Source organism: Myotis nattereri, assembly GCF_964212035.1.
Source record: "Myotis nattereri genome assembly, chromosome: 13".
NCBI lineage: Eukaryota > Metazoa > Chordata > Mammalia > Chiroptera > Vespertilionidae > Myotis > Myotis nattereri.
Window position 1 is genome coordinate 8,992,345 of NC_138088.1, and position 17,459 is coordinate 9,009,803.

Here is a 17,459-nt window from a genome sequence, read left to right on the forward strand (position 1 = left end):
CGATGGGAGAGAATCATCGATCAGCCGCCTCCTGCACATCTCCCACTGGGGATGTGCCCGCAACCCAGGTACATGCCCTTGACCGGAATCGAACCTGGGACCCCTCAGTCCGCAGGCCGACGCTCTATCCACTGAGCCAAACCGGTTTCGGCGATTTTTTATATTTCTTATAATTTTGCATTGCTGCTTTTGCATTTGAAGTACGGGCACCTCTAGAGACTTTACACGAATTAAACTCACAATAGAGGTGCCAAAACTGCATATTAGTCTTGAATCTTCTCAAATCCTATATTTGAAAATGGTTATTTTTTTCATAATTTTCTCAAATGGGAAATAATTAAAATCCAATCAGCTGGGGACTAGGTAAGTGAGATGTGGTAAATTTATACCATGGAATAGGACTCAGCAATAAAAACCAAGTTTATTGGGCCCTGGCTGGTGTGGCTCAGTTGGTTGGAGCATTGACAGCAGGCTTGATTTCAGTCATGGCACAGACCCAGGTTGTGGTTTTGGTCTCTGGTTGGGGCACATGTGGGAGGCAACCAATCGATATTTCTCTCTCATATCAATGTTTCTTTCTCTCTCTCCTTTCCTCCCTCTAAAATAAATAAACACATGATTAAACATATGTTAAACAATGATAAACAATGAGGATTAAACAAACAAACAAAAACCCAAGCTTATTGGTACATGAAACAACACAGATGAATCTCAAATGCATTGTGCTAAGTAAAAGATACAAGATTCATAAGATTATATACTGTATGATTTCATATACATGACTTTCCAGAAAAGGGGAAAACTTATTGGCATGAAGTATACATAGCGGCTGCCAGAGGTAAGAGAGTTTGACTTCAAAAAAGTAGCATAAAATAAATTTCTTGGGCAGTGATGAAATCAGTTATGCTGTTGACTGTGGTGGTGGTAACACAGATCTATGCATTTGTCAAAACATATAAAACTGCATCAAATAGAGTGAACTTTGGTGTATATAAATTAAAAATTTTAATCTCAATAAATGATTTCATATGTGTTTACTTAAACATCTGCATCTTTTAATTATCATAGTGGACTTTTTAATGAAAATATTCATTTGCATTTTCTTTTTAATTTCATTACTGGTAGTTCTTTTTTTAAAAATCCTCACCCAAGGATTCTTTTGGTAAATTGACTTTTAGAGAGAGAGAAAGGGAAACATCTATATGAGAATCATTGAGATTGCCTCCCATTGGAGAATGAAACCCACAACCTAGATATGTGCCCTGATTGGAACTGAACCCATACCTTTTTGGTGTATGGGACAATGATCCAAATGACTGAGCACCCAGAAGGGCTATTACTGGTCAGTTCTATAGCCCATTTTAAGTTTTTCTTTCTTTTGGTTTAAAGATATCCTTATTTAATTAATATATATTTTCTTTCAAATAGTAAAAATATAATTTTTGGTTTTATTTGCTTTTAACATTTTAAAATTAGAATTGAGTTATTTTTTCTATAATAACATGTATTAGATATTACATTTATGGTTTCTATCTTCAGTGTCACAACTTCTTGATCTCATTTACTGTATTTTTTTTTTAACTTAGTGGTTTAAACATTTCAGATCTTGAATCCACATGAATTCCATCACATAAAATTTATGGGCATAACCTTTTTCCAAATTATTGGGGGTGACTTGCTGCATGGAATACTCCATTCTTTCATTCATTGTTTTGAAATGCTACATTTATTTATTACACTAGATTTTTAAAAACAATCTAGGCTGTAGTGTTTCCATTGAGCAGATGCCAAACTATTTTGAATAATAGAGTAATTTATCCATATTGGTATTTCTTAGGCATTTTTCTTCTTTTAAAAATATTCCCTGGCTGTTAATTTAGATTTTTATTTATTTCAGATGAAGTTAAGAATGCTTTTGTATAGTAAACAATATATTAAAAATCAAAGAGAAAAAAGTACATACATTTGTTGAGATTATTATTGTAATTTTTGTCAGAGAATATTGATCTATGAAAGTGTATATCTCTATTTTTCAAGTAACTTTGTCACAGAGGAAAGAATATGTTTATGTAAATGAATAAATATATTTATTTTCTTTTGGATTGTGTCTCTTTCCTGATTTACCTACAATTTTCGTTTATTGCTTACATGATTTTGAAGGACTAACTTTCTTGCCACGTCCCCCCACCCCCGCAAACACCCACACCCACACACACTCTCCCCCGCGCCCTGCGATCGGTGATGGGGTTAGAGTTTACGCTTCTGTATTGCTGGGATCTATCTCCCAGGATTTGAAAAAGTGAAATTGACATGCAGGTTGCCGCTCCTCGACGGCTTTGTGTCTGAGTTGCACTCTGGCTGCACAACGAACTCAGCTGGTGTCCAGAACTTTCCGGGGAGCCCATAACGGACGCAGGGAACTATCTCAGACCTCCCCCACCTCCCCCAGCTGAGGTTGCACCTCCCCGCCAACCCCGCAAGGCTGGCAGCGCAGCCTGGAGGGAGGGCAGGCGGGCTCCGCGCGCGGGTCTCCTGCGCATGCCCAGGACCGCCTTCTCCTCCGCGCTCTCGCCTTCCGCTGCTTCTGTCTGTCTCTGGCCTCGCTTAGGAGGCGGTCCTGGGGTCCCCGAGTCTGTGCGATTTCCGGGGCCAGTGCCACCCGAGGAGGGAGCCGCGGGTGAGCGCGGGAGGCTTGGGCGAGGACGGGGAGCTCGCGCGGCCCCTGGGAGGCGCTCTGTGGGCCCCTGGGCGGCGGGACGGGCGTCTCTGTCGGACCCAGAACTGGACCCTCCCCCCCCCAACGTGACCCGCCTCTGCACGGAGCGGGGGGAGGGGGCGGGGAGGACGGTTCTGGGGCCACAGGAGGGCGTGGGGGTGCATCTGGTCGGTGGGGGGCGCGGTGCTGCGGGAGGAGGGTGTGCGTGTGCGAGACGTGCTCCTTGGGGAGCTGGGTCTGCGGTGAAAGGCTCCCGCGCTGTCTGTCGCCGCTTACTCCGCTGTTCCTCTCCCCGGCACCCGTTCTGGATCTGCGGTGCTGCCAGCCATGCCCATCCCTGTGTCTTGGCAGATGCTGTGGCTCTGCCCGGACTTGCACTAGCATCCAGGAAGAAGTTCAAGGATTAGCTCTTTTGTGCCTCATTTTTCTTCCGAAGGTTAGTGACTCATTCAGGACCACAGCTTTGTTAGTGGCGAAGACTAAAGGCCAGAGCTCCTGACTCCTAAGCTAGCACTTACTGTCTCTTTTCCACACAAGTAGAAGAAGTTTTGTATAAAAGATCCTTTTGAGAAATGACAACAAAGATAAATTAAAACATAGACCTTTCCTTAAAGCACTGCTTTTTATGGTCTTCGTAGGAGTCACTATCTAAAGAATTTAGTAATGGTAGTAGGGACAGTGATAAACAGCTTATCCGTCAGTATTCTTCACCACGGGTTTGGTGAAGGGTTCATGTTCCTTCATTAGATGTGTTTTTTGTTTCAATCAGGTTTGTCATTTAAATTTTTTGTGAACACCAAGGGAGACTTAAACTATTGAAAAATCCATAGGAAGCAAATATTTATATTAACCCACTAAACATTTTATGCCCCAAAGCAATATATCTCTCTATATAAAAGACTAATATGCTAAGTGTCCGACCAGTCACTATGACGTGCACTGACCATCAGGGGGCAGACGCTCAATGAAGGAGCTGCCAAGCTGCAGTGACTTGGCAGTGGCGGTTCTTTGGTGATGCACCCTGAAACCAGAGAGGAGGTTAGCCCTATTCCTTGCCGTGAGATTCCACCTTCAGCCGTGGGTTATCTGGTTGCTGGGGCACTGTCGGCCCGAATCTGGTTTACTGCAAACTTGCATTTGCGTTCCACATCCTGCACAACAGCAACTTTGCAGAGTGCCCTCTCACACTCCGGGACCCCTCGGTGGATGTTGGAGAGCTGCTTTGGGCCTGATCCCTGCAGGCCAGGCTGGGGGACCCCACCTGCTGTAGGGACCCCTGCAGACGCCAGGGAGGGATCGCTGGGAGGTTGGCTCTAGGGCATGTCTGGCCCATTTCACCCAGTCCCGCCCTGCTGGCCACCTTCTAATTAATTGCATTTCAATGTGCACAAATCCATGCACAAGGTCACTAGTATGATTATATTAAAGTCAGATAGGTTGTCTTTCACCATTTCCCTCTACCTTCTGCAGGTCAAAGGGATATTGACATTATTACTATCTACTGGGGGGGGGGGGGGCGGTTGGGGGGGTGGTGTGCTTCCCAGGGCAGAAGTCAGGAGCTGCTGGCAGGCCAGATCTTTCATGACTCTATTCTTCTTCTTGTAACCCAGCATGTCTTCAGAGTTGCCTACACTTTTGCAAGAACACCAGAAAATGAACAAATCCCAGGTAAGTTGTTTGTTTGTCTCCACTTTATTTTACAATAGACTTTGTGTGATTTCTAAGAGTCCATATGTTAAGATGGGAAATTAGTAATAGATAAAAGTCAAACTTCACCAAAAAGGGAAAGTAACAGATTCCTAGCAGGGCCACCACTGGCCTGTAGATTTATACTGATTATTAATATATATATTAGAGTTTCCAGGTTGACTTGCAAGTATGTCTCTGATGTTTCTGATAATCATGGTAGAAAGGGAAACACTTGGATACAGACAAATTCTGTTCAAGACCCAAAGAGTGCCTCAAACTGTTCCTCACTGGAAGCAAAAGGGTCCAAGAGGTGGTTCAAGCAGTCAGTTTTATGATGGCCTTGTTTGTTCTTAGCATAAAACCTAGTGTGTTTAGAGGAATGAATGGCCTGCATGCCTGTTGCAAAAACTCTCCATAACGATTTTATTTAGCTAGGCTGTGTAGACAAGGCGTGCAGCAAATGGTTAAAAGTTAAGTTCTCTAGTAAATGTTTCTGGGGTTTGCAGTCAAATTTTATCCCATAGCATTCTTCCTTGGCTCTTCCCCTCCACTATTTAGAACCTACCCAGGTAAAGGTCACCAGTGGCTTAATTGCAGTTATCTATCTTGAACAACTGACTACCTTCTCTTGGGAAGTCTCTTTTGTCTTCTTATCCAGCTCTTCTGATGGCCCTCTTTTGGAGTCTTCCTCACCGTGTCCCTACTTTCGTTCTAAGTTTTCATCCTTGTCCACTAGTCTTCCCATTTTATCTCTATATCTCATTGAAGAAATATGTAGATAGTTGAACAATACAGTTTATTGTTTTGGGTGCTTTTTAAAAATATATATTTCTATTGCTTTCAGAAAGGAAGAGGGAGAGAGAGATAGAAACATCAATGATGAGAGAGAATCATTGATTGGCTGCCTCCTGCACGCCCCCTACTGGGCATCAGGCCAGACCTGGGTCCCTTCAATCCACAGCCCTATGCTCTATCTGCTGAGCCAAACCGGCTAGGGTGGGTGCTTTTAAAAATATATGAATTATCTTAATGGATATATGATACATATTTTTCCCCAACTCACCATTGGATGGCAACACTATATCCTAAATACTCTTTTTTATTGGTAGACACTTAAGTAATTTCTGTTTTTCAGTAATATAAATGATGTTGCTGTGAATATCCTTTTCATTGTCTCGGCACAAAGGCAAATGTATCTCCCGACTCTAGAGCAGTGTTTCTCAAGTGAGGTTCTTTGCCCAGAAGCAGCAGCAGCATAATCTGGAAACTTGTTTGAAATGCAGATTCTAATGCCCCATTCCAAGCCTCATGGAAGAGAAATTCTGAGATGAGGCCCAGCAGTCATGTTTTTTGTTTTTTTTTTTAAATATATTTTTATTGATTTCAGAGAGGAAGGGAGAGGAAGAGAGAGATAGAAACATCAGTGATGAGAGACAATCATTTATCGGCTGCCTCCTGCACACCCCGCACTGGGGATTGAGCCCGCAACCTGGGCATGTGCCCTTGACTGGAACCAAACTCAGGACCCTTCAGGCTGCAGGCCAACCCTCCATTCCCTGAGCCAAACCAGCTAGGGCCGTGGTTGGCAAACTGCGGCTTGGCAAACCGCGGCTCGCGAGCCACATGCGGCTCTTTGGCCCCTTGAGTGTGGCTCTTCCACAAAATACCGACTTCTGTGCTGGGCCACGAAGTTTGAATCGCACTGTACGTGCACGCCCGCACGTGGTATTTTGTGGAAGAGCCATACTCAAGGGGCCAAAGAACCGCATGTGGCTCGCGAGCCGTGGTTTGCTGACCACGGAGCTAGGGCATCAGCAGTCATGTTTTAATAAGTCATCCATAGGATGCTGACACCTATTAAGCTTGAGAGTCACTGCTCTAGAGTCTTATGATTAATATTTTTAAGTTGTAGAATTTGAGGATTTCTAATTTTTCTAGTTATAGTACTACTAATTAGAAGACTATTCCTTCTTCCTCTCCAGATATAAAAAATTATTTCTACACTAATATATGAAAAATGTCACTGTTTAATTTTTATGTGTCTAATCATTGAGGTTGTGAAGCTTTCATACATTTATGGCTTTTCAAGTTTTCTACTGAGTTTTGTAGGAATTGAATTGTCTTTTCTCAGTATGATGTTTTTCTTTTAACTTAATGGTATATTTACATTTTGATACAACTCTTTGTGTCTTCTATTTTTTATTCTTATTTTCCTTACCCCATGGGCCTAATGCAATTTTCCAATATGTTGTCTAAAATTTCCAAATTTGTTTTAATATTTAGTACCATAATCCATCTGGAATTTTTTCCATAGATGTGATAAAAGGACCTAATTTTATTATTTTTTAAAAATCCTCACTTGAGGACATGCTTAGAGTTAGGAAGAGAGAGAAAGAAAAAGAGAGAGAGAGAAACATCAATGTGAAAGAGAAATATCGATTGGTTGCCTTCCCTGCACTCCCCAACTAGGGATCAAACACGCACCCCAGGTATGTGCCCTGACTGGGAATGTTCTGTAAACCGTTTTGCTCATCCCTGCACAGTAATCATGGTAAGGATTAGTTGATACATCTTTTTCCATGTCACCTAATTCTGAGCATTTCACATTGATCAGAAATTCCAGGCATCAGTGTCATTTAAGGATGTGACTGTGGGCTTCACCCAGGAGGAGTGGCAGCATCTGGACCCCACTCAGAGGTCCCTGTACAGAGATGTGATGCTGGAGAACTACAGCAACCTTGTCTCAGTGGGTAAGGTCTGTTTATTAGGTAATTCTGAACGGCATTTCAAAATCCTTCCAGTCATGAAACATAGAGATAGTCTACAGAGTTTCAGGATAGTTAAGATTGAATTCAGGAATCAATGTTGATTGACCACTTTTGGGCACTAGGAAGATATTTGTGTTTACCTCTTCAGTAAAATGTTCAGTGGCACCTTCATCGATCAGCTCCAGAAGCTTCCTCCTCTTTTAGAGTCCCTGATGTCTAGGCTTCCTGGTCCAAGTCCTAAATTATTTCACTTTGACAGGGTATTGTGTCACCAAACCAGAAGTGATCTTCAGGTTGGAGCAAGGAGAGGAGCCATGGATATTGGAGGAAGAATTCCCAAGCCAGAGACTCCCAGGTGAGTTAGTGTGTACTGTACAGATGAACATCAAGGGATTTGTTATTTTCCTTTGGTTAATCCAGAGGTTGACACCTTTGAAATGTTTTTTCAAGAATACTTCTTGCCCTAGCTGGTTTGGTTTAGTAGATAGAGCATCAGCCTGTGGACTGAAGGGTCTAGGGTTCGATTCTGGTCAAGGGCACATGCCTGGTTTGTGGGCTTGATCCCCAGTAGGGGGCATGTAGGAGGCAGCCTGATCAATGATTCTCTCTCATCATTGATCTCTCTTTCTCTCTCTCTCTCTCTTCCTTCTTCTCTGAAATCAATAAAAATATAAAAAGAAATAAATAAAAGTATCACTAATGGCCACAGGTACACGAAGAGATGCTCATCATCATTAACCATCAAGGCAATGCAAATCACAACCACAGTGAGATATCATATCACACCTGTTGGAATGGCTACCATCTAGAAGACAAGAGGTAGCAAGTGTTTGCAAGAATGTGTAAAAAAGGGACTTCTTGTGCTCTGTTGGAGGGAATGGAATTGGTTCAGCCACTATGGAAAACAGTGTGAGGTTCCTAAAAAATTAAAAATAGATTTGCTCTATGATCCAGCAAGTCAACTTCTGGGTATGTACACAAAGGAAATGAAAATAGGATATTGAAGAGATAAATACACTACCACATTTATTGCAACATTATTCACAATATCCAAATACAGAAACAACCTGAGTGTCCATCAGTGGTTGAATGGATAAAGAAAATGGATGTAAGCTAAATATGTACACACACACACATACACACGCACACACGTGCACACACAACTAAAATATTTAGCTATTTGTGGACATCCTGCTATTTGTGACAACATGAATGTACCTTGAGGCCGTTGTGCTAACTAAGTCAAAGGAAGACAAGTACTCTATGGTATCACATGCAGAATCTAAAAAAGGCAAACTTTTGAATACAAAAAGTAAAATAGTAGTTAGCAGATTATAGTGTGTGTAGAGATAAGCCAATTGTTGTGTAAGGGTATGAACTTGCAAAGAGTAGCAAATAAGCCCTAGAGATCTATATATAGAGAATAATATTGTTTTATAATCATCCAACTTGCTAATAGACTAGAACTTAATTATTTCAACTCCAAAAATAGAAATAATTATCTGAGATAGAGGTGCTAATTATTGGTACAATGGCAGTCATATTACAGTATATAAGTGTTTCAAAATAACATGTAGACCTTAAATTTACACAATGTTATATGTTAAATATATTTTAATCAAAATAAAGTGCTAAACACATACACAGATATTTGCATATATTAAATGTTCTGTGGGTAAAATCTCTCAGAGAAATCAAAGCAGGGTTAAAGTGACTGAGTGCACTACTTTAAGAAGAGTTTGGATTATCTCTGTATTTGGAAGGGGGACAGTGATAAAAAAAAAACAACTAACATTTGTATCATCAGAGTAACAGAAGGGGAGAGGAGAGTGGTGTTGAAGTATTTAAATAAATAATGGCTGAAAAATTCTCAAATTTGGCAAAAGATATAAAACTACTCATTCAAGAATCTGAACTTCCAAGAAGATAAATCCATTAAAGGCACATCATAATTTAATTTCTGAAAACCAAAGGAAAAAAATCTTGAAAGTAGGCGTTGGAAAATAACATTACCTTTGGGAATGACAGTGGATATCTTATCTGAAGCCATCAAAGCTACAAGGAAATAGCACTTTTTTTTTTTTTCAACTACTGGGAAAAAAAAGCACTTTCAAAAAATTTTTTTAATCTTGGAATATGTATTCATTAAAGAGGTAAACTAAAGATATTATTATACAAAAGAAAACTAAGAGAAAATGTTAGTAGCAAACCTACTTTTAAAGAAGTGGCTAGAGGAAGTTTTCTAAATAGAAAGGAAATAACACAAGGAAGCTTGGAACTTCAGTAAAGAAAGAACTTTGGAAGTGGCAAAAGTAGGTTAAATATGACAGTTTTCTTCTCATGAGTTTCTGAAATCATTTGAACCAAGTTTATAATATGATTTGAGGAACTTAATACAATTATATTTTAAGCTGGAGGAAGAGGGATTTTAGTTGAATTAAAGTTTTGCATTTCACTTGAAGTGGATAAAAGTTGGTAGAACTTCTAGACATTAAATCAACAGTAGACACAGAAAAACTGAACAAGACCACCAGGGTATAGAATAAATGAAACAATTCTTTAGAAACCCCAAACTATCAAAACTTAATTTATAGAACACTGCCCAACAATGGCAGAAAAGACATACTTTTCAAGTGCCCATGGAACATTCAGAAAGATAAAACATCTAGAAGATAAAACATCTAGAGGCATAAATAAACCTCAATAAATTTAAAAGAATTGAAATTCTGCTGAGTAAGTTATGTTCTCTGACCATAATGAAATCCAATGAAGAATCAGTAACAGAAAGGCAAGAGAAAAATAAACACTTGGAAATTAAACAAGATATTTATAAATAATGCATAGATCAATGAAGAAGGCTCTATATATGTATATATGTAAATCTCTCTCTCTCTCTATATATATATATGCATATATATAAATATCTCTCCATATTTATATATATATAAATCCTCACCTGAGGATATTTTTTTCCATTGATTTTTTGAGAGAGTGGAAGTGAGGGGGAGAGACACAGAGAGAGAAACATCAATGTGAGATGCATTGATCGCCTCCTGCATGCACCCCAACTGGAGCGGGGCTGAGCCTGCAACTGAGGTACGTGCCCTTGACTGGAATCAAACCTGAGAACCTTCAGTCTGAGGGCTGGCGCCCTAACCAAATGGATTGGGCTCAAAAGAAATATTAAAAATACATAGCACAGAATGAGAACACACCATATTAATATATGTGGGAGGCAGCTAAAGCAGTTCTGAGAGGGAAATTTATAGTACTAAAATGCAACTAATGATAAGAAGAAAGGTTTCAAACCCATAATTAAAATTTTACCTCAAGAAACTGGAAAAGAGTAAAGTAAATCCACAGCAAGTAGAAGGAAGAAAATTAAAAAATTAAGAGCAGAAATCAGTGAAGTTGAAAATAGGAAAAGAATAGAGAAAACGAATGAAATAAAAATCTGATTCTTTGGTGGAGAAAAACAGTAAAATTGATAAACTTCTGGCAATATTGACAAAAATAATATTAACAAATATTGACAAATCACCAATATCAAGAAAGAAATGGAATATCATTTCTGCATCTGTTAACAGGATATTAAGTGAATACTGTCAACAATTATGCCATAATTTGACAATTTAGAAGAAACGGAACAATTCTTTAGAAATCTCAAACTATCAAAACTTAATCAAGATAATGTACGTAATTATATATGGCCCAAAATTTCTTTAGTTCAAATTATCTATGACACCTTCTCTGAATGGCCCATAGATTGTCATAGAAGGTGTCATAGATAATTTGGACTAAAGAAATTTTAAATAAAAAGCTCCAATTAAAAAGGAGAAAAGAAATGTGGAATATCATCACTGGAGATTTTACCAAACATTTAAATAATTAATTTTGATTTCACACAATGTCTTGTAGAAAAACAGAAGGTGATGGAACACTTCCTGACAAGTTTATTATTCTGATACTGAAATCATAGAAAGGTAGTACAAAAATAATAAACAAGAGGTCAATATCTCCCATAAATCTACCAGAAAAATCAATAACAAAATACTAGCAAATAGAAATTAGCCATGTATAAAAAAATTATATACCATGACCAAGTGGGATATATTCCAGGTATGCAGGCTGGTTAACATTCACAAAACCAATCAGTGTAGTGCAACATAGGCTAAATAAGATGCTATTATTTATTGTATTGCTTTCTTAATTTTCTTTCCGATTGCTCATTGCAGGGATATAGAAACAGAACTAATTTGGTGGCATTGACCTTATACCCTGAAACTTTGCTGAATTTGTATATTAGCTATACTAGCTTTCTTGTAGATTCCTTAGGGTATTCTGTCTTCCTTATTCTTTAAGATTATTATTTTCCTAATCTCAAAAGCAGATGGTGACATAAGGTGCACATAGATGCAAAAATTGAAATAGAATCCAACACTGTCTAAAAAGAATTATATACCATGGCCAAGTAGGATTTATTCAAGGTGTGCAATGTTGGTTCAACATTAAAAAATCAGTTAATATAATCAACCCCATCAACAGGCCATAGAGAGAAAAATAATATGATGATAGTAATTGATGCAGAAGAAGCATTTGCCTAAATCCAACACCCATTCACGATAAAAACTCGGCAAACTAGGAATAGAGGGGCATTTCCTCAAATTAATGAAAAACATCTTAATGTCATTCTTAATTGAGAAAAACTGGATGCTTTCTCCACAATATAAGGAGCAAGGCATGGATGTCCTGTTTTAACACTCTCTTTTAACATCCTACCTGAAATTTCAGGTAATGCAATGGACAGGAATATAAAAAGTTTACCGCTGGCGAAGGCCTTTTCTCTCTACTTGTGTGGAGAGCAAGCAAGCTCTGGTGTCTCATCTTTTTATAATAAGAACACCATTCCGATTGGATTAGTGCTCCACACATATGACCTCATTTAATCTTAATTATATCCTAAAGGCCCTATCTTAAAATACCATCACATCTGGGATTAGGGCTTCAACATAAGAATTTGGAAGGACATAATTCTGTCCATAACAAGCTCCTTGTAATGTAAGCCGTATTTTCTAAGGTAATTTTGTTGTTTTCACAGTTTTATTCCTCACTTTGTTCACCTCTTGCCTCCTTAGTTCCCATCTACTACAAGTACCCTCTTTGGGATTTCCCAGTAGTCTTAGCTTATCTCTCAGAACTGAAACATCATCTCAGCATTTTCCTACTGACTGTGGGGCTTTTACTTTCCGGGAGTAATTTTATTTGTACCTAATTATGTTTAAATTCTGTCTCTCATTTTACATGGATTTCTATAGTCTCCAGCTAACTTTTCCCACAGATTTTCTGTATTTGAATATTTATGTCCCTACTTGGTGGTGACTGCACTGAGTAGTTATGCTAAAGTCATGGGTTACTATAGGTAATTTTATTGCTCTTCTTATATAAATCCTTATAGTTCTTTTGGAGGATACATGGGAGATTCAGATTTAAGCAGTTGCTATTATTCCTCAGACATTGGAAACTAAATGTCTGTGTTCTAATAGCTGCTTTCCTCTCCCTGCTTCCACTATTCCAAGTTTTTTTTTCTTTTTGTTTTTCTTCACCCAAACCCTCCAAAATAGAAAAATATATGTACTTGCAATTATTTTCATCCCTGGAGTCTGGACATCAAAGTTAGCAACAACATAAAACATTTGCATATAGGTCACATTCATAAGAAATGTGTTATTATTTATGTGTAAGATTAATTTTTCTTATTTCTAGCCATCTGGAAACCTGATTACATGACAGAGATGAGCCAAGAAAACCAGTTTCACCATGTCTGGAAAGTTGTATTCATGAATAACAAAACACTGACTAAAGAACGAAGTAATGTAATACGAAAACCATATAGCTTGGATACAGATTCTTTTTCTTCCAGAAAAATACTCTGTCAATGTGACTCATGTAGAATGAGTTTCAACTATATTTCAGAATTGATTATCAATAAGAAAAACTATACAGGAAAGAAGACTGATGAATTTAATGCTTGTAGAAAGTTACTATTCAATATTATATATGAAAAAACTCATGCTAGAGAGAAAAGTGAATTTTTTAAAAATGGGAAAACTTTCAGTCATGATGAAGACCCTGTTCAACATGAGAAGGTTCAAATTTTGCAGCGAAATTCTGAATTTAACATATATCGAGAAAGCTTTTATGAAAAGGCACTATTTAATATATACACGAAAGAGATCACAGATGGGAATGATTGTGAGTATAATGAGTATGGAAGAACATCCTGTGAGAACCCATCCATCTTATTACATCAGATAATGTCCTTAAAGGAAAATCACTATGAATTTAGTGTTTGTGGGAAATCCTTATGTGTGAATGCTACACTTTTAAAGCATCATGAGTCACATATGAAATACTGTGATTATAATAAAAGTGGAAATAATTTCAGGAGGAAGTTATACCTCTCACAACGTCAGAAAACTCATAAAGGAGAGAAACACTTTGAATGTAATGAATGTGGGAAAGCTTTCTGGATGAAGTCACACCTCACTCGACATCAGAGGATACATACAGGACAGAAAAGCTTTCAATGTAATGAATGTGGGAAAAAGTTTTGGGAGAAGTCAAACCTCACTAAACATCAGAGGTCACACACCGGGGAGAAACCCTATGAATGCAATGAATGTGAGAAAGCCTTCAGCCACAAGTCAGCCCTCACATTACATCAGAGAACACATATAGGGAAGAAACCCTATCAATGTAATGCATGTGGGAAAACTTTTTACCAGAAGTCTGACCTCACTAAACATCAGAGAACACACACAGGCCTGAAGCCCTATGAATGCTATGAATGTGGGAAGTTCTTCTGTATGAATTCACATCTCACGGTGCACCGGCGAACTCATACAGGCGAGAAACCCTTTGAATGCCCTGAGTGTGGGAAATCTTTCTGTCAGAAGTCACATCTTACACAACATCAGAGAACTCACATAGGGGATAAACCCTATGCATGTGATACATGTGGCAAAGCTTTCTACCAAAAGTCTGTCCTTACCAGGCATCAGATAATTCATACGGGGTTGAAACCCTATGAATGTTACAAATGTGGAAAAACCTTCTGCTTGAAGTCTGACCTCACAGTACATCAGAGAACTCACACAGGGGAGAAACCCTTTGCATGTCCCGAATGTGGGAAATTCTTCAGTCATAAGTCCACCCTCTCTCAACATTATAGAACACATACAGGGGAGAAACCCTATGAATGTCAGGAATGTGGAAAAATATTCTACAATAAATCATACCTAATAAAACATAATAGAACACATACAGGGGAAAAGCCATATGAATGCAGTGAATGTGGGAAAACCTTCTGCCAGAAATCACAGCTCACTCAGCACCAGAGAATTCATATAGGGGAGAAACCCTATGCATGTAGTGAGTGTGGAAAGGCGTTCTGTCATAAGTCAGCTCTAATTGTACACCAGAGAACTCATACAGATGAAAAGCCCTATAAATGTAATGAGTGTGGCAAATCTTTCTGTGTGAAGTCAGGACTTATTTTACATCAGAGAAAACACACAGGGGAGAAACCCTATAAATGTAATGAGTGTGGAAAATCATTCAGTCACAAATCATCCCTCACAGTGCATCACAGGGCTCACACAGGAGAGAAGGCTTGTCAATGTAATGAATGTGGGAAAATTTTTTACCGTAAATCAGACCTTGCTAAACATCAGAGATCACACACAGGGGAGAAGCCCTATAAATGTAACATGTGTGGAAAATACTTCTCACAGAAGTCAAACCTCATTGTACATCAGAGAACACACATGGGAGGAAAATTTTATGATTGAAGTACATATTAGAAATGTTGAGTCACAATTCAGCACTCACTACAACTCAGAGAGTTCACACTATGGAGAAAGTTCTCTTGATATTCTGAATAAAGTAACCTTCATCCACAAACTAGCCTTATTTTACTCCAAAGTGATGATGTTGGACAAACTAATAGACTGCAACAAAAGGAGGACAGTGTTGTTAAGAAGTAACATTCAATTGAATGTCAAGTAACTACTGGTATAAAACCCTACAAATTTTTTGATTTTGTAAAAGTTTTTAGCAAAAATTCAAAGTCTGTGATGTCAGAATTTATATTGGTGAGGAATCTGTCAATTTGAGACATATAGTTTGAAAATTTTCTTTAGATGTAATGTAGTATTAATAATTGTGTTTTTGTTTTGATGTCATAAACTAATTTATAGATTTATATTGTACAATGTAAAGCTTTAAGAAAAAAAAGAAATAGCAAAATGAAAAAAGAGAATCACAAGAAGTTGCAATAATAGTATAAAGAATTCTCCTGTGCCTTTCACCAAGCTTTGAATGATTATATCCTACCTAACTATATTATGTTCTCAAGTAATTGAAGCCACCCTACTTCTTTGTCAGGTAAAGATCATATTCAGATTTCCCCCATCTTTACATGCACTGTATGTGTTTGTAGTTATATGAAATTTCATCATTTTGAATAATCATCAGCATAGGTTACAAAATAAAAAAGAAATCTGAAATCAGTATTTCATCAGGTTTACAAAGGAATAAAGATTTCACCACGATAAGTTCTCTTGTTTAAATTATACCCTTTTGCAAACCCCTGGCAACAATTGAATATGAAACTTTTAGAAAGCAGGGATAAATTAAGTAATTAGGGCAATAGCATTAGATGTATACGTGAAGTATCCTTTGAGTTCACAGGACTTAGGTATGTATAAGTGGTACATTATAAAAACTATGTGTTTCAAAATGCATAATGGAACTTAATATAATTGCGAATAGGAAATAGGCATTCCTAGTTTAGTAGTAGGTGCATCCCCCATGGGTGTAGGGCCTGAAGCAATAGTTTAAAAATAGGACTGCAAAGCTAATGTCAACCACTTAAAAGTTATAAATAAAAATAACAAAATGGTAAATAAAATGTATTCTGTGCATTGGGAGGTCTAGGTCCTAGTCTTACTGCCCCTTTCTCTTCTCATTCAGTTCATCTCAAGCCACGGGGTACCTTGACTGCACATGTGTGAATAGCCTTCAGCCTAAATTTTGTCCAAACACTCTGTAATCAGCTGCCCTCCAAGATAGGGTTCAGGAGAGAAGCCAAAGACAGACTAGGTGATGCTCAGGGGTATAAGTTGGGCTGTAAATTGAGGGGTCTGAGAGATACTGGGCCCTTAGAAACTTTTGACTATATGAGTAGGAGGTTTGAGACGAGTAGGGACAGAGTAGAGCTTGAGCAGGGCTTTTATGGATAGTGTAAAGGAGGTATACTCAAGTACATCATTAAGTTACACAAGTAATCTAAGATTATACAACCTAGTGATTATAGATTACATAAATAGTCTAAACTTCCATCCTGGGAAACAAGAACAAATTAAGTAAAAAAAATAATAAGGATCAGAGTGGAAAGCAGTGAAATAGAAAACAAAACCTATCAAGAAAATTAATAAAACCAAAAGCTGGTTCTTTGAAAGTCAATAAAATTGTTAAACATCTAACTAGGTTAACTGAGAAAAAGAGAAGGCATAAATTGCTAATGTTAGAAACGAAATAGCGACCTTAACCCCTTGGCTATCTCCTGCACACTCACTACTGGGGATCAATTCCACAACCTGGGCATGTGTCCTGACCAGGAATCTAACCAGAGACCTCTTGGTTCATGGGTCGATGTTCAACCACTGAGCAACACTGGCCAGGTTGGTTGGTTGGTTCCCTTTTTCTTTTGTTGGCAGTTTCTTTTGTGGTCAACAAAGCTTTTTAGTGTGATATAGTCCCATTGACTTATTTTTGTCTTTACAACCCTTGCCTTTGGGGTCAAATTAATAAAACCTTCTCTAAGACCAAGGTTCAAAAGTTTAGTACCTATGTTTTCTTCTATGTCATCTATTGTTTCAGTTCTTGTATTTAGAGCTTGGATCTATTTTGAGTTAATTTTTGTATATGTATGTACACTAGTGCATCGTTATGGTTAGAGGGGAGACACTCACCCTATGGTATAGGAAAGGGGTTAATTCAAGTGGGACTTAAGCCCTATGAAGCAATCATTGCCATGGAGAAGGGCCCTAATCTTGATGATACTGATTGGAGGCTCTCTGGAGGAAGAAATTTACAACTTTGATTAGAGAAAAGAAGAACCTTCTGAAGTATTCCAATGAATCAATGTGGATCCATGACTTTGGCCATCTCTCCTTCATTGGACCTTTAGAAATCTTACTAAGGTGGCAGACCCTTGAGTTTTT

The 17,459-nt window shown here is 38.3% G+C and overlaps 1 protein-coding gene across 1 annotated transcript; it reads left to right on the plus strand.

Moving 5' to 3' along the window:
- Nucleotides 1-4,327: 4,327 nt before the first annotated feature.
- LOC308529165 (uncharacterized protein) lies at nt 4,328-16,650 on the plus strand (the record flags this gene model as incomplete). Its single annotated transcript, XM_081105185.1, has 4 exons — nt 4,328-4,384; nt 7,020-7,155; nt 7,433-7,528; nt 12,937-16,650. 4 exons carry the CDS (start codon nt 4,328-4,330, stop codon nt 15,021-15,023), a joined length of 2,376 nt encoding a protein of 791 aa, XP_080961311.1. The 3' UTR covers nt 15,024-16,650.
- Nucleotides 16,651-17,459: the final 809 nt, after the last annotated feature.